Source organism: Oncorhynchus gorbuscha, linkage group LG26, assembly GCF_021184085.1.
Source record: "Oncorhynchus gorbuscha isolate QuinsamMale2020 ecotype Even-year linkage group LG26, OgorEven_v1.0, whole genome shotgun sequence".
Classification (NCBI taxonomy): Eukaryota; Metazoa; Chordata; class Actinopteri; order Salmoniformes; family Salmonidae; genus Oncorhynchus; species Oncorhynchus gorbuscha.
The window spans coordinates 28,937,249-28,955,670 of NC_060198.1; the positions used below are offsets into that span (position 1 = coordinate 28,937,249).

Consider the following 18,422-nt stretch of genomic DNA (forward strand, 5'->3'; position numbering starts at 1 on the left):
ATCTAACCTCAAAGCCTGTCAGTAATATAGAAGGACGTCTGAGAAATGTCAAAGTAACATTTCCACAATGCAACAAGGCACTGTAATTTCTTCTTAACGTCTCAGTTAGCCTGAGTAATACTCTAGCAAGGTGACATGGATGTTAGCCATTAGCGCTAGGCGCTAGCTGACTGACTGAGGTGGCATTAATCCTGGGAGAATCGTTTCCTGCAGAGTAAACGGAGCTTGAAGGCTTTAAGCTGCTGCTGCCGCCTGAGACTCGAGAGATGCCAACTGAGAGTCTGCGTGCCAGCGGTACGACGGGCACAGGGCTGCTGCAGAAACCAGGCAGAGAGAGAGATGTGCCACCGTGCCCCCCCCCACACACACACACACACACACAAAAGAACACACCACAGTGGATGGAGAAACCCAAACTGACACAGTAAACTGTCACTTACAGCACTGACCTTAAAGCTCCAGTAGTTGGGTTGTTGCTGGGGGAGAGAGAAAAAGAAAGAGAGAAAAGAAAAGAGAGCATGATAGAAAGAGGGAGAAAAAGGGGGGAGAAAAGTGTTAGACATTTACTCTCAGGTATCTGACAACAATGAAATCAACTCTCTGGGAAATTGCATGATGGGTGAGGGAGAAAGAGGACAAGAGACAGAGGGAGCGATGTATAATGAGATGGAGGGAAGAGGAGAGGTAGAGAGAGTGGCTGAAATAGGTAACCCAAAAGCCCTTGACAGTGACACACCAGCATCGAATGGTCTTAGAAGTGGGACCATTCCCAGACCAAAATATGCTGCACACACCCTACTAGCCCACTCCCCACACATACAGAGCACAGACACGCACGCACGCACGCACGCACGCACGCACGCACGCACGCACGCACGCACGCACGCACGCACGCACGCACGCACGCACGCACGCACGCACGCACACACACACACACACACACACACACACACACACACACACACACACACACACACACACACACACACACACTATCCCAAGCATCATGTCATTATCCTGCATCAGAGCCAACACAGGGCATATTGACAGCCCATTAAGGGAATCGTTAATACAACAAGAAGGTTACCATGTTCTTAGTAAGTGATTAACATTAGGTGTTGTGGATGTGGGCAGGAGAGAATGGGGGGGATCTGTTTGTGAATGTGATGTTGCAACTCAAACCAAGTAGGACCCAGCTACAGGCTGTGCCGTTTGACAGGATTAAGTGAAAGAAGTGAAATTGAATTAAACAGGCCACTCTGTCAATCGTTCAGATGTTGGCCTGTCTCCCAGACTTCACCATCATCAATCGGCAGACAGGCCCCCTCTTTCTCTTCTTTTCTCTTCCTTTTTGCTCCCTCGCTGCACCTGCCTCTCTCTCTATCCATCTGATATTCTCTACCTAACCCAGTACCTCACTGCCTCTCCCTCCTCTTTCTTTTTGTCCTCCTCTCCCTCCCTTTGCCCCTCTCTACTAGTCTAGGCCCGAGGAAGTTCTTTCCATTAAAATATAATAACCACCGTGTGCTATAAAGCAGGTCAGGCTTCCAATGGCCTGGAACACCTCACAATCATATGTAAATTAAAAAGATGGCGACAGTTTATGAATTTTGATTCCAAATCTAAACTCTTATTATAGTTCCTTATCCTTGTCTGCAGGCAATTTCCAGTTCATTTACCGGAGTGACCGTTTTCCCTGCTGCCATATATCCACCGGCGTGAGGGTAGGACAAAATGACAGGTAGCCTAGGTTTTCTTTATTTGATTTATCATCGTCGGCTAGTTTTTCTTTCTCAATGTTTCCTTTCGATATCGCCTCATCATATTTTTATTATGGACACCAGAAAGAGTTCATTTGCAACTGACTGTTACTTTATCCTCTCCCACGTCTGCCTCTCACCCAGCGTAGTCATTTATAATAGATGAGCGACATTCATTTAACTATGAAAAACGTGTCAGCTAGCTAGTTGGAGAGCTGGTTATGGCTGGTGGGAATCGCCCCCTGACCTACGTGATGCCAGTCTCGCTAAGCCTAAGGTGTTCTCTCTCATTGACACCGTGTTAAACGGTCCTGCAGGGCCTGGCTATGGACTAAGGAGGCAGCCTGGTGTACAGGGCAGGCAGGCACACTGATACAATAGTAGCTACCTCTACACCCCATGCTGATCAATGGAGCTGAATTTTTAATGATCCAGTCCAGACTAAGTGATGACCTGGAGAGAGTGGCCATATACAACTACAGGGCACCGGGTGGCACCGCCATGACTCCCTGCCATGGCAACACCTATACCCACAGCTTCAAACTGACCCTGGATCTCTGCGCTCTGTCCACTGTATACCGTTCTCTGTTTTCCCTGTATAACCCGGAGAGAGGGACAATGTACGCCCACAGGACAGCGGCAATATGCCTTGCCATGGCAACAACAACTAGCCTGTTACCAGACCTGTTTGTGACAGGAATCAGCTATACAACACACACATGCTTGGAACAAGGCTAAACAACGACGGCAACAGTCTGGAACTTCCTCTGGTTCCCTGAACCACATAGGTGGCTGCTGATAATATATGCAGATGAGCCTCCCTGATCAGTTCACCTTTTCTCTACATTGCAGGATGGATGGGGCATGAGCTGAAATGAAATGTTGGGATCGAGTTCATTGTAATGTCTAGCAGTGTCAGAACTGGAGACCGAGTTTTGCTTACTCTGACGCAAAATAAATGGGAATCGGCCCAAACCATGAGCTTCCTTTACTGGGGAGCTGAATGTTACTAACGTAAAAACACTTATCTCTATAGGAGAATGTTGTGATGTCACTAAAGTCTACTAGAGAACACATTCAGTTCACACTCTTGGCCTCTCTCATTTCTCTGTTCTATAAGTCACTTCTATTCCATTCTACTGGTTTTGTGGTGGCGGTCAGGTGAACCAAAGCTTTGTGCCTTTGTGTGTGTCAGCAGGATGGAAATGTGTGTGTGTGTCCATGTGGAAAGTAGGTCATGACTGTACTAGGAGGTAGGCTCTATTGCCTGTGGGATGGGCTGGGTTAGATTCTACCTGCTCATGTGTCAGTCAGTCATTCAGTCTAGTCTGCCTGGGCTCTAGGGTTGCCCCTGACAACCCGGGAACAGACAGACACACAGACAGACAGACAGAGACAGACAGACAGAGACAGACAGACACAGACAGACACAGACAGACACAGACACAGACACAGACAGACAGACAGACAGACAGACAGACAGACAGACAGACAGACAGACAGACAGACAGACAGACAGACAGACAGACAGACAGACAGACAGACAGACAGACAGACAGACAGACAGACAGACAGACAGACAGACAGACAGACAGACAGACAGACAGACAGACAGACAGACAGACAGACAGACAGACAGACAGACAGACAGACAGACAGACAGACACATTTCTGCAAGTGAATAACTCGTGAATGATGTTTTTTTTCCCCTCGCAGACTAGTAATGTGAGAATGTTTATTGGGCATGTGCCTGTTCTGTGGACTGTGGTGTAATGAGTCTTGTTTACAGATCTACGGTCAGAGTAAACAGCCTCTCTTCCTCCACCACTTCAGCTCCTGTTGTTGTGAACTGCACCTTGATTGGCCATCCTACAGATTGGACTTTGAGTCGCAAATACTGCTGCCGTGTGGTAGATAGCACAGGTCAGAGGATTCTAACGACAACACTATGCGTTCAGTAGTATAAAGCCGTTTTGTTTACCTTGAAGTATAGTTTCTGACCAATCATAACCTTTACATACAGTATACTAATTGAAAATAAATGAACCCCACTCAAAAATCCTACTCTGTGCCAAACCCCTCTCAGCATACCCAGGCGAGTCAACACCACACACCAGTCTACCATACTAGCTAATACATACAGTATGACTCCACCAACATCCCTAGTACTAAGCTGAAACATCTTTAACCCCCCAGGTAATACATACTCCTGCTGCGTTACATATTTACTACCCAATGTGTTTCAGGTCACATATCTGCCTGCACCTCCATGCGGAATTAGAGGTGAGGACCAGGGGTTAACTGTATGCTGTATCCCTCCTCCCTCTCCCCTCCTATCTCTCCCCTGCCACGGCGTACACACACACACACACACACACACACACACACACACACACACACACACACACACACACATACTGACACAATCCCCACAGCAAAACACACACACACACTGACATACACCGCAGCCCCCACCGCATCCCTGCCTCACTGTCTAGCGTAAACACATACACACACACACGCACACACACACTCACACGTGAGGGAGATGGCCGTAGACAGGCAGGGTTTTCCGACAGAAGGAACAGAGCCTCACAGACTGGAGCGCCGCACTGCCTGACCTGCATGCAAAGCAGACTGCGCTCTCCCCTTTCCTCTCCTTCCTCCACCCCTCCTCCACCCCCCGCCCCTCTCATTCCGTCATTCTCTCACTCAGTCAGTCTCTCTCGCTCTATTCCTCAATCCCTCACTATTATTCACATGTACCCACACACCTTTACACATACACATACTGTACATACACTCTACCAGAATGCCTGCCTTACAGCTGCCAAACGCATGGAGCCTGTCCCCACAACAACCACAACATAGATCAGCCCTGCCTTGACATACGAGACCCCCCCCAGACCTAAACGCACTCCTCCCTCACTAAACACCCCCCGTCCAACCCCTGCTCTCACCTGCAGAGCACCTGTTCTCCTCTCTTGTCCTCTCTCCTCTCCAGTCACACCAGGCTGTCCCTTCCCTCCGTCAGGTGCAGAGGATCCTCATACCGCTTTGTCAGTCTCTCCCTCCCTCTGGCTCTCTCTTTCTCCCCTCCCCTACCTCTCTCCCTCTGGCTCTCTCTTTCTCCCCTCCCCTCCCTCTCTCCGGCACATGCGGCGGAAACTCTTTTATTTAATTCATTACAACACCAGGCGATTAACTCCTTCGCAGATGGGTGGGTGGCTGTCTCCCTCCTGCTGGCACTGGCTAATTGACTAGCAGGCTGGTTGACTGGTTCCTCTGCTGCTTCCTCTTTCCCTCCCCTCTTTTTTCTCTCTCTCTGTCCCCCTCCTTCCCCCTGTCCATGTTTCACCCAGACGATTGCATGCACAACCAGTAGATGACAAGGAATTCCAGACTTTGCTGCTCTCTCCCTCGTGCCCTGATGACGATATCCTGACGAATTAGGATTTGTAATTCTCTCTCTCTCTCTTGTAATTCTCTCTCTCTCTCTCTCTCTCTCTCTCTCTCTCTCTCTCTCTCTCTCTCTCTCTCTCTCTCTCTCTCTCTCTCTCTCTCTCTCTCTCTCTCTCTCTCTCTCTCTCTCTCTCTCTCTCTCTCTCTCTCTCTCTCTCTCTCTCTCCAGCCTGACCTTTGCAATGTGATATCACCGCTTTCCATATTAGGGACAGGTTTCTGTGGCACCTATGGACTCTACCTTTCTCTCACCCACCCTCCCATTTCCTCGCTCTCTCCCTCCCATTCTTCCAAATTTCTTGTGATTACTTTGTCTTTGCCTCTTGACACACACACAGAGAGAGGGAGAGAGAGATTGTGTATATGAAATAGGTGATTTGCAGAAAAGGAGAGTAAAATAGCAAAATATGAATATACTGTATTATGTTACTTGATGGAAGGAACACCAGAGGGAGAGAGGGGGAGAGATGGAGAGAGAGAGAGAGAAGGATAGATGGAGTGCTGCATAGGCGAGAGTGTATTGTGTGTCAACTTCATGCCCCAGTGAGGCCACCCTGCCCCTCTATGAGGAGGGCTACAGGCTGGGTGACTAAACTGTCAGTCCAGACAAACATACTCACTGGGCTGTGACAGCCTGATAAACACTGCTAACAAGGTGATGCTGGGCCATCAGATCTCTCTCTCTCTCTCTCTCTCTCTCTCTCTCTCTCTCTCTCTCTCTCTCTCTCTCTCTCTCTCTCTCTCTCTCTCTCTCTCTCTCTCTCTCTCTCTCTCTCTCTCTCTCTCTCTCTCTCTCTCTCTCTCTCTCTCTCTCTCTCTCTCTCTCTCTCTCTCTCTCTCTCTCTCTCTCTCTCTCTCTCTCTCTCTCTCTCGACCATCCGACTGAGAACACCCAGAGACCAATCTGAAACTACTGCACTGTAACCAGCTCCACCCTCACCATGCAGTGGAAAATAAATATAGGTGTGTGTGTTACCTGTTCGCGAGCGGCTCGCTCTCTGTCAGGCTGCCTCATGCTGCCGTGGGAGGGTGAGGGCGAGGGGGGGTTGTGGTGCTGATGCCCGGGGTGCTGTAGCTGGGGCGGGTACTTGTTCTTCAGGTGGTCCATGAAGGCGTCCCTCTTACGCTCCATGTCCACCTTGTGCAGGTTGGTAAGGGCCTCCAGGCTCTGGGCTGCGATGACCGTGTGGCGGTGCTCCGAGGTGTGCACCAGACCCACGTTGGAGAAACGCCTCGTCCCGTTCCCCAGCGTCCGGTACTCCCGCGGGTACTCAAGGTCATCCGTTGAGATCATGTGACCGCCACCACGCTCTGAGGGATCTGAGATGGACAGAAGGAGGGAGGAGTGAGTGAGTGAGTGAGTGAGTGAGTGAGTGAGTGAGTGAGTGAGTGAGTCAGTGAGTGAGGGAGGGAGGGAGGGAGGAGGGGGTAGCAGGTCAGGTGTGGATCGCCACACACAGGATAGGCAGGCAGATACATGCACACAAACATCCAGACACATAGACAGAGGCAGTCAGACACACAGATGAACACAGAGGAAGAGAGGAAAGTGATAAAGGAGAGAGAGAGAGAGAGAGAGAGAGAGAGAGAGAGAGAGAGAGAGAGAGAGAGGGGGAGAGAGAGAGAGAGAGAAGAGAGAGAGAGAGAGAGAGAGAGAGAGAGAGAGAGAGAGAGAGAGAGAGAGAGAGAGAGAGAGAGAGAGAGAGAGAGAGAGAGAGAGGGATGGGATTTTAGACTCATTGCCACCAAGACGGAACAAAACCAAACAGAAGAGAGAAAGCGCCTCCCTGCAGGATTATTGATCTCAACTTTAGAGGGGGGGGAAATGCTCCTGCAATAGATCAAAGAAAAGAATGGAGCAGAATTTTCTCTGTAGGATATTTCATTTCTCTGCTCCTATTTGTCATCTGAAGTGCCTTTCATTGTTTTCTGAAGACACAGAGAGAGAAAAATTACCTCAATAAAATCGGGGAGGCAGCTGCAAAAAGAAGAAACTCCCCGACCTCAAACCCGCCGCCCCCCACCCCCTCCAAGTCCCCCACTTCCTAACTAATCTTTCTCCATTCATCTAAACACGCCCTTCCTCTTCCTCCCCTCCTCCTCCCTCAATATCCAGGTCTCCCTCCCATCCTTCCAGAGGAGATAGCAGACAGATGTAATGGGGAGAGCAGGGCTCTGAGGACGCATGTCTCCCCGACAGCCAGGGTGGTCCTTTATCACCTCCCTAATCAACACAGACAACACCGGGGTGGGGGGTGGGGGGGGGGGTCGGTGAAACACGAAATGGGTGACAGTGGAGATCAATGAGCTTTAAGCATGAGGACAACAGGGGTGCCATTCGCCCACTCAGTTACCTTGTTTGGGATAGCAGGCCCCAGCGTTGGCTAAAAGAAGAAACATGCCCAAGGTTAATATGTGTGTGCACATACACACACACACACACACGCAACCACACAAACACACGCACACCTATGACACAGTCCCCACTCTCTATGTACCACCTGTGTAATGGATTATGAATGGAATATGTATGTGTGTGTATTTATAAAGGCTGTTATAATTAGTTGTGGCTTGATATTACTGTTTATATTCCACTAGCAGCAGGCTAGTGTAACGGAGGTGAAACGGCTAGCTTAGTTAGCGGTGGTGCGCGCTAAATAGCGTTTCAATCGGTGACGTCACTTGCTCTGAGACCTTGAAGTAGTAGTTCCCCTTGCTCTGCAAGGGCCGCGGCTTTTGTGGAGCGATGGGTAACGATGCTTCGTGGGTGACTGTTGTTGATGTGTGCAGAGGGTCCCTGGTTTGCGCCCGGGTATGGGTGAGGGGACGGTCTAAAGTTATACTTTTACACTAATAGATGGCATAATACACCATCCATCATTACCCAGAAGGTTCAGATACCCAAACACTTTTAAATACAACAGTTGGCAGGATCTAATTAGAATCTTTCAACTCAAAGCAGGTACAAAAATAATGAATTCAAAAGCAGGTAGGGATTCTTTTTTTGAGGGGGGGGGGGTGTTAAATTAAACGAAAGGCACAGAAGAAGAAAAATAAACCGGTGAAAAGCAGTGAGGCTTCGTTGGGCTGAATGAAGTGGAGCATATGCACATTAAAGCCTCATCAGGATCCTTTTTGATGGAGCTGAGCTGAGGGATGGATGAAGGGAGCAGAGCGGTGTCGAGCTCCTAAGGTTAGAGGCATCAAATGAACTGGTAATCACCACACAGAGCTTGGAGGGCGGGAGGGAGAGAGAGAGAGGGAGGAAGGGGATGGGGCCGCCAAGGATGACACAACAGGTAGGATTCTGAGGACCAGAGGCCACACAGGCTGTCATGGATAGACAACCACTTGGAGAGAAGAGACAAGAGAGAGAGAGAGGGGGGGGGGGGGGGTTCTGTCACAGATCCCAACTCTCATTGTGCACACCTGGCCCTTATTCCCGCTCATTGTATTTGTATATATGTATATATGTGCCCTTTGTTCACCATGGTCTTGTCGATTATTGTCCCAGTGTCCGTTGGTGCGTGTGAGTACCTGTGCAGTGTTTTTTGGCTTTCGTGCCCTTGTGGATTGCGCAGATGATTACGGGTCTGTGTGTTAATCATCGTGTGCGTGTGTTATTTATTCAACACTCCTCGCTCTTTTGTTTGGGTTTCAACCCTGTGTTCTTGTTACGTGTTTGTTTGGTCGTCGCGTCCTTTTACACGTCACGCCGTAATATGGGGTATAATCAACATTCCTGCGCCTGTCTCCAAAATTCTTCATACCCACGTGACACATGTCAACAAGCAGACATACTGTACAACCTCTCCTCTCCTGTAATCAACCTAAACACAACACAACCGTAACCACACCCTCTCTCTTCAAAGCGATTTGTACCACGGTACCACAGCACACTGATTATAGGGTTCTCTTTAAATACTGGTACCCTTCCATAACACTGTGTTAGCGAGTACTGATAGACTGGGTGAGGCTAAATGGACTGACCTCTTGGGTAATAACATTAGTATTGAGCACTCTGGCGGAGATAGTTACTACAGTACATACTGCTGGATGTGTCCATTTAGCCCCCCCAGATCTGTGGTGTACACTTCATTAGATGGAGGCTTATTGTGCCCTAGCCCTGACTAAGGGGCCCCATATGCATTATAATGGCTGGTCAGGCGGGGCCCCCTAGGGAAACATAATGATGTGCCTGAGCATCAGCCACATTAACAGGCTGATTAGCCAGGGCCCTGAACAACCAAATGAGCTGACTATACAGTAGTACATCAATATAATCACTGTCACTCAGTCGTTCACTCACTCATCACACATCCACTAGAGCTTAGGAATCTATTATTTTGGGAGAGACACAACACATCACATCTAACTGTTATAGTTTGTGAAATAGTCAAGGATGAAAAGGCTTGGTTTCTAATCCAGATGAAGATCTGCAAGACAAACCATACTAGAGATCTACTAACTAGTTATTCAGTGACAAGGCTATCTACTAGGCGAGAATGGGGTAAATGATCCGGGTGAGTAACTGAAGACAGAACAAACGGAGGTAAGTTTAAGGCAAGCAAAACGTAAAAAACAACTAAACAAATTCTATCCAACTTGAGGCTGATACTATGGCACAACATACTGTTCATGGCTAACGATCCGGCAGGGAATGGATGTCAAAGCTTTTGAAGGGGAGAGGTGATGATCAGGACAGGTGTGCAGATTACTGATGGGATACAGGTGCGGGTGAACATCAATCTCCCAACAAGCTAATTCGCCCGGCAACCAGACAGGGTGCGTTCCAGGACACCGGAAACACACTCCAGGACAGAAATACAGGCAAACACAGACTCAGGAAGCGGGATTCGTGACAGAAAGCCTTGGCAAGGTCGATGAAGACGGCTGCACAGTACTGTCTTTTATCGATGGCGGTTATGATATTGTTTAGTACCTTGAGCGTGGCTGAGGTGCAGCCGTGACCGGCTCGGAAACCAGATTGCACAGCGGAGAAGGTACGGTGGGATTCGAGATGGTCAGTGACCTATTTGTTGACTTGGCTTTCGAAGACCTTAGATAGGCAGGGCAGGATGGATATAGGTCTGGAACAGTTTGGGTCCAGGGTGTCTTCCCCTTTGAAGTGGGGGATGACTGCGGCAGCTTTCCAATCCTTGGGGATCTCAGACGATATGAAAGAGAGGTTGAACAGGCTGGTAATAGGGGTTGCGACAATGGCGGCGGATAGTTAAAATAGAGGGTCCAGATTGTCAAGCCCAGCTGATTTGTATGGATCCAGGTTTTGCAGCTCTTTCAGAACATCTGCTACCTGGATTTGGGTAAAGGAGAACCTGGAGAGGCTTGGGCGAGTAGCTGCGGTGGGGGGGGGCGGAGCTGTTGGCCGAGGTTGGAGTAGCCAGGCGGAAGGCATGGCCAGCCGTTGAGAAATGCTTGTTGAAGTTATCGATAATCATGGATTTATCGGTGGTGACCGTGTTACCTAGCCTCAGTGCACTGGGCAGCTGGGAGGAGGTGCTCTTGTTCTCCATGGACTTCACAGTGTCCCAGAACCTTTTGGAGTTGGAGCTACAGGATGCAAATTTCTGCCTGAAGAAGCTGGCCTTAGCTTTCCTGACTGACTGTGTGAATTGGTTCCTGACTTCCCTGAACAGTTGCATATCGCGGAGACTATTCGATGCTATTGCAGTCCGCCACAGGTTGTTTTTGTGCTGGTCGAGGGCATTCAGGTCTGGAGTGAACCAAGGGCTCTGTTCTTTGTTCTGCAATTTTTGAACGGAGCATGCTTATCTAAAATGGTGAGGATGTTACTTTTAAAGAATGACCAGGCATCCTCAACTGACGGGATGAGGTCAATTTCCTTCCAGGATACCCGGGCCAGGTTGATTAGAAAGGCCTGCTCACAGAAGTGTTTTAGGGAGTGTTTGACAGTGATGAGGGGTGGTCGTTTGCCTGCGGCTCCGTAGCAGATACAGGCAATGAGGCAGTGATCGCTGAGATCCTGGTTGAAGACAGCGGAGGTGTATTTGGAGGGCCAGTTGGTCAGGATGACGTCTATGAGGGTGCCCTTGTTTACAGATTTAGGGTTGTACCTGGTGGGTTCCTTGATGATTTGTGTGAGATTGAGGGCATCTAGCTTAGATTGTAGGACTGCCGGGGTGTTAAGCATATCCCAGTTTAGGTCACCTAACAGAACAAACTCTGAAGCTAGATTGGGGCGATCAATTCACAAATGGTGACCATGGCACAGCTGGGAGCTGAGGGGGTCGGTAGCAGGCAGCAACAGGGAGAGACCCCATTCTCGCCTGGTCGTCGGAGGATTCCGCTACCCCATTGGATCCACCTATTTACTCCCATCAACTCACCACCGCTGCCCGCTACGCCACCTGGATATATCTACCCATTCACATTCACTTGTAAATAAGTATTCACCTTCTTCCTACTCTCCTTGTCCTGGTCTGCTTCTGAGTTCGATTTTGAAAGAACGTGACACTTTCGACTCTGTCAATCACCATATTCTTATCGGCAGACTCAGTAGCCTCGGTTTTTCTGATGACTGCCTTGCCTGGTTCACCAACTACTTTGCAGACAGAGTTCAGTGTGTCAAATCGGAGGGCATGCTGTCCGGTCCTCTGGCAGTCTCTATGGGGGTGCCACAGGGTTCAATTCTCGGGCCGACTCTTTTCTCTGTATATATCAATGATGTTGCTCTTGCTGAGAGCGATTCCCTGATCCACCTCTACGCAGATGACACCATTCTATATACTTCTGGCCCGTCCTTGGACACTGTGCTATCTAACCTCCAAACGAGCTTCAATGCCATAAAACACTCCTTCCGTGGCCTCCAACTGCTCTTAAACGCTAGTAAAACCAAATGCATGCTTTTCAACCGTTCACTGCCTGCACCTGCACGCCTGACTAGCATCACCACCCTGGATGGTTCCGACCTTGAATATGTGGGCATCTATAAGTACCTAGGTGTCTGGCTAGACTGTAAACTCTCCTTCCAGACTCATATCAAACATCTCCAATCGAAAATCAAATCTAGAGTCGGCTTTCTATTCCGCAACAAAGAATCCTTCACTCATGCTGCCAAAGTTACCCTAGTAAAACTGACTATCCTACCGATCCTCGACTTCGGCGATGTCATCTACAAAATAGCTTCCAACACTCTACTCAGCAAACTGGATGCAGTTTATCACAGTGCCATCTGTTTTGTCACTAAAGCACCTTATACCACCCACCACTGCGACCTGTATGCTCTAGTCGGCTGGCCCTCGCTACATATTCGTCGCCAGACCCACTGGATCCAGGTCATCTACAAGTCCATGCTAGGTAAACTCCACCTTATCTCAGTTCACTGGTCACGATAGCAACACCCACCGATAGCACGCGCTCCAGCAGGTGTATCTCACTGATCATCCCTAAAGCCAACACCTCATTTGGCCGCCTTTCGTTCCAGTTCTCTGCTGCCTGTGACTGGAATGAATTGCAAAAATCGCTGAAGTTGGAGACTTTTATCTCCCTCACCAACTTCAAACATCTGCTATCTGAGCGGCTAACCGATCGCTGCAGCTGTACATAGTCTATCGGTAAATAGCCCACCCATTTTTACCTACCTCATCCCCATACTGTTTTTATTTATTTTATTTTCTGCTCTTTTGTGATCATTTATCACTCCAGTGTTAATCGGCAAAAAAGTAATTATTCGCCTACCTCCTCATGCCTTTTGCACACAATGTTTATAGACTCTCTTTTTTTTCTACTGTGTTATTGACTTGTTAATTGTTTACTCCATGTGTAACTCTGTGTTGTCTGTTCACACTGCTATGCTTTATCTTCGCAGTTGCAAATGAGAACTTGTTCTCAACTAGCCTACCTGGTTAAATAAAGGTGAAATTAAAAATAAATTAAAAAGTGACATACATGGCTATCTACTAGAGATCTACTAACTAGTCCTTCAGTGACACGGCTATCTACTAGAGATCTGCTAACTAGTCATTCAGTGACACGGCTATCTACAAACTAGTCATTCAGTTACATGGCTATCTACTAGAGATCTACTAACTAGTCATTCAGCTCCATTGCTATGTGGTTGGTAACCAGTTCACACAGTCAGTGCCCGTCTTGAATACAGCCCTGTTAAAAGTTCAGTGGGAAGGAGGAGGACAATAATAGAAACAGGACGACAGGTTATTCGTCTTTATTTGTCACAGCCAATATATTTCTACATAAGCTTTTGCAAACAATGACCATGCAGGGGCATCACCCTTTAAAAGCCCCGTAAAATAGGCATCATGGAGAGGCTGGCTGCAGAACAGTACTTCATCTTGAGCGCAGCTTGTCAGACGTAATGGATTGAGTGAGTCTACTGCAAAGTCACATAATGCTAAGTTATGTAACGCTCCTAGAGAGAGCGCGACGGTGGATTGGTCGCATAGATACCATAGGAACTGACCTCTGAACTCAGCCAATGAGGCGCCTGCTTCTCCTCAGAAGAGAGATGGTACGTTCAAGAGCATTCAACTGGCAAAACAAACAACGATTCAGCTGTGGTAGGCAAGTAGAGATGCCTGAGGCTCAGCGATATAACGCTGAACCCTCCCTTCACCCCCAAAAAGAAAGGAATGTAAGATCACACAGAGCAATACTCAAACATAATTGTTCATGTATTGGATGAACTATCTTTTCTGACAGGCAGCAGGGCTTTTTTCTGGAGCTGTATGCAGTAATACAAAATCTGACAGAGCCTCAGTGTTGCTCAGAGAACCCTGGGATGTGCTACTCATACAGAGGCATCCATCCAACCCCTGCACCACCACCACCATGCCTCTTCTTACACCACAGCTGCCTGCCCCAGCGGCACACACCTTAAGGGGGCATCTCTCCCCAGCCTTCCCTCTGAACCGCCAGGCACCACTGCACCAGGGATGGAGCATCCAGGGAGCTCATAATGAGCATATGGTATGGCCACTGAGGAGAGCGAGAGAGATAGTGTGAGAGAGAGTAATGAAGAGAAGGGGGGGGGGATTGCAGATGGATGTTGAGGCAGAAGGAAGCCTGTAGTTGAGGATATTTAACAAGCGGAGATGGGGAGGAGGAGGAGGGGACCTGGCTAGTCTCACAACAGAAGGCATCGTGTTCTGCAGAACACAATGGGCTGGTCTACAGATGGAAGGGAGAGATGGAGAGGAGAAGATGGAGAGGCGGTGAGGGGAAGATGGAGAGGGGAAGATGGAGAGGAGAAGGTGAGGAGGGGGAGATGAGGAGGGGAGGGGAGATGAAGATGAGAAGGTGGAGATGAAGAGGGGAGGATGAGGAGGGGGAAATGAGGAAGTAGGGATGGAGAGGAGAATATGGAGAGGGGAGATGGAGAGGAGAATATGGAGAGGGATAGATGTAAAGGGGGAGGTGTAGAGAGGGAGATGGAGAGAGGGAGATGGAGAGAGGGAGATGGAGAGAGGGAGATGGAGCGGGATAGATGTAGAGGGGGAGATGGAGAGAGGGAGATGGAGAGAGGGAGATGGAGCGGGATAGATGGAGAGGAGAAGATGGAGAGGGATAGATGTAGAGGGGGAGATGGAGAGAGGGAGATGGAGAGAGGGAGATGGAGCGGGATAGATGGAGAGGAGAAGATGGAGAGGGATAGATGTAGAGGGGGAGATGGAGAGAGGGAGATGGAGCGGGATAGATGGAGATGGGGAAAGGGAGATGGAGCGGGATAGATGGAGAGGGGGAGATGGGGAGGGGGAGCTAGAGAGGAAAAGATGAGAAAGGGGAGATGAGGAGGGGGAGATGGAGAGAAGAAGATGGAGAGGGGGAAATGAGAAGGGGGAGACGGACGGAGAGGGGGAGATGGAGGGGGATAGATGGAAAGGAGAATATGGAGAGGAGAAGATGGAGAGGGGGAGATTGAGAGGGGGAAATGAGAAGGGGGAGACAGAGAGGGGGAGATGGAGAGGGATAGATGGAGAAGGGGAGATGGAGAGGGGGAGAGGGGAAGATGGAGAGATTGAGAGGGAGAGATGGAGAGGAGAAGATAGAGAGAGATTGGGAGATGGAGAGGGGGAGGAGGAGGGGGAGATGGAGAGGAGAAGATGGAGAGGGGGAGATGGAGAGGAGAAGATGGAGAAAGGGAGATGGAGAGGGAAGATGGAGAGATGGAGAGGGGGAGATGGAGAGGGGGAGATGGAGAGGAGAAGATGGAGAGAGGGAGATGGAGAGGAGGAGATGAGAGGGGGAGGCGGGGGGAGATGGAGAGGGAGAGATGGAGAGGGATAGATGGAGAGGGGGAGATGGAGATGAGAAGATTCAGAAAGGGAGATGGAGAGGGGGAGGAGGAGGGGGAGATTGAGAGGAGAAGATTGAGAGGGGGAGATGTAAATGGATAGATGGAGAGGGAGATGGAGATGGAAGATCAGAAAGATGGAGAGGAGAAGATGGAGAGGGGGAGAGGGGAGGGGGGGGGGAGGGGGAGAGGGGAAGATGGAGAGAGGGAGATAGAGAGTATAAGGTGAGAAGGGGGAGATGGAGAGGGGGAGATGAGGAGGGGGAGATGGAGAGGAGAATATGGAGAGAAGAAGATGGAGATGGGGAAATGAGGAGGGAGAGATGAAGAGGGGAAGATTGAGGGGAAGATTGAGAGGGGAGATAGAGAGGAGAAGATGAGGAGGGGGAGATGGAGAGGAGAAGATGGAGTGGAGAAGATGGAGAGGGGAGATGAGGAGGGGGAGATGGAGAGGAGAAGATGAGAAGGGATAGATGGAGAGGGGAGATGGAGAGGGATAGATGGAGAGGGGGAGCTGGAGAGGGGGAGAGGTGAAGATGGCGAGGGGGAGATAGAGAGGAGAAGATGAGGAGGGGGAGAGAGGAAGATGGAGAGGGGGGATAGAGAGGGGGAGATGGAGAGGAGAAGATGGAGAGGGGGGGAGATGGAGAGGGATAGATGAAGATGGGGGGAGATGGAGAGGGATAGATGAAGAGGGGGAGATGGAGAGGGGGAGATGGAGAGAGGGGAGATGAAGATGGAGAGGGAGATGGAGAGGGGGAGATGGAGAAGATGGAGAGGGATAGATGAAGAGGGGGAGATGGGGAGAGAGAGGGATAGATGGAGAGGGGGAAATGAGAAGGGGAGAGATGGAGAGGGGGAGATGGAGAGGGATAGATGGAAAGGAGGAGATGGAGAGGAGAAGATGGAGAGGGGGAGATGGAGAGGGATAGATGAGAGGGGGAGATGGAGAGGGGAGATGGAGAGATGGGATAGATGGAGAGGGATAGATGGAGGGGGAGATGGAGAGGGAAGATGGAGAGGGATAGATGGGAGATGGAGAGGAGGAGATGGAGAGGGATAGATGGAGAGGTGGAGATGGAGAGGGGGAGGAGAGAGGGATGGAGATGAAAAAGATGGACAGGGGGAGATGGAGAGGGGAGATGGAGAGGGGAAGATGGAGAGGGGGAGCTAGAGAGAGGGATAGATGAAGAGGGGGAGATGGAGAGGGAAGATGAGAGGGGGAGATGGAGAGGGAAGATGGAGAGGGGAAGATGGAGAGGGAGAGATGGAGAGGGATAGATGGAGAGGGGAGATGGAGAGAAAGGGAGATGGAGAGGGGGGAGATGGAGAGGGATAGGAAGAGGGGGAGATGGAGAGGAGAAGATGGAGAGGGGGAGATGGAGAGGGATAGGAAGGGGGGGGAGATGGAGAGAGGAGATAGAGAGTATAAGATGAGAGGGGGAGATGGAGAGGGAGAGATGAAGAGAGGGGGAGATGGAGAGGAGAAGATGGAGAGGGAAGATGGAGAAGGGGGAAGGGATAGAGAGGGGGAGATGGAGAGGGAAGATGGAGAGGGGAGAGAGAGGAGAAGATGAAGAGGGGGAGATGGAGAGGGAAGATGGAGAGGGATAGATGGAGAGGGGAGATGGAGAGGGGAGGGAGAGGGATAGATGAAGAGGGGGAGATGGAGGGGAGATAGAGAGGAGAAGATGAAGAGGGGGAGATGGAGAGGGAAGATGGAGAGGGGGAGATGAGAGGGATAGATGGATGGAGGGATAGATGGAGAGGGGGAGATGGAGAGGGATAGATGAGGGGGAGATGGAGAGGGGGAGATGGAGAGGGGGAGATGAGAAGGGATAGATGGAGAGGGGAGATGGAGAGGGATAGATGAGAGGGGGAGGGAGGGATGGAGAGGAAGAGAGGGAAGATGAGAGGGGATAGATAGGGGGAGATGAGAGGGATAGATGAAGAGGGGGAGATGGAGAGGGAAGATGGAGAGGGGGAGATGGAGAGGAGAAGATGGAGAGGGGGAGATGAGGGATAGATGAAGAGGGGAGATGGAGAGGGGAGATGGAGAGGGATAGATGGAGAGGGGAGATTGAGAGGGGGGATGGAGAGGGATAGATGGAGAGGGGAGATGGAGAGGGATAGATGGAGAGGGGGAGATGGAGAGAGGGAGATTGAGAGGGGGATGGAGAGGGATAGATGGAGAGGGGTAGATTGAGAGGGGGATGGAGAGGGATAGATGGAGAGGGGGAGATGAGAGGGATAGATGGAGAGGGATAGATGGAGAGGGGGGAGATTGAGAGAGGGGGATGGAGAGGGATAGATGGAGAGGGGGAGATGGAGAGGGGGGATGGAGAGGGAAGATGGAGAGTGGGAGATGGAGAGGGGGAGATGGAGAGGGATAGATGGAGAGGTGGAGATGAGAGGGGATGGAGAGGGGAGATGGAGAGGAAAAGATGGACAGGGGGGGAGATGGAGAGGCGGAGGGGAGAGGGAAGATGGAGAGGGGGAGATAGAGAGGGAAAGATGAAAAGGGGGAGATGGAGAGGGGGAGATGAGGAGGGGGAGATGGAGAGGGAAGATGGAGAGGGAAGATGGAGAGGGATAGATGGAGAGGGATAGGGAGATGGAGATGAGAAGATTCAGAAAGGGAGATGGAGAGGAGAAGATGGAGAGGGGGAGGAGGAGGGGAGATGGAGAGGAGAAGATGGAGAGGGGGAGAGGGAGAGGGGGAGATGGAGAGGGAAGATGGAGAGGGGGAGATAGAGAGGTATAAGATGAGAAGGGGGAGATGGAGAGGGGGAGATGAGGAGGGGGAGATGGAGAGGAGAAGATGGAGAGAAGAAGATGGAGAAGGGGAGATGAGGAGGGATAGATGGAGAGGGGAAGATTGAGGGGGAGATGAGAGAGGGGGAGATGAG

At 50.3% G+C, this 18,422-nt stretch overlaps 1 protein-coding gene across 7 annotated transcripts in view; it reads right to left on the reverse strand.

Annotated features, from left to right (window-relative positions):
* LOC124015564 (SRC kinase signaling inhibitor 1-like) overlaps positions 1-18,422 on the reverse strand; it is a 239,673-nt gene that overhangs the window by 78,721 nt on the left and 142,530 nt on the right. For 2 of the 7 annotated variants that reach the window (XM_046330878.1, XM_046330872.1), the window contains exons 2-4: positions 7,577-7,606; positions 6,199-6,542; positions 441-476 (exon numbers count right to left, since the gene is read on the reverse strand). In XM_046330878.1, the coding sequence (XP_046186834.1) occupies positions 441-476; positions 6,199-6,542; positions 7,577-7,606 (410 nt within the window). Of the gene's footprint in view, positions 1-440; positions 477-4,297; positions 4,389-4,720; positions 5,122-6,198; positions 6,543-7,576; positions 7,607-18,422 lie in introns of those variants that run through there. The other 5 variants (XM_046330876.1, XM_046330875.1, XM_046330874.1 and 2 more) reach the window with 5 other exon arrangements.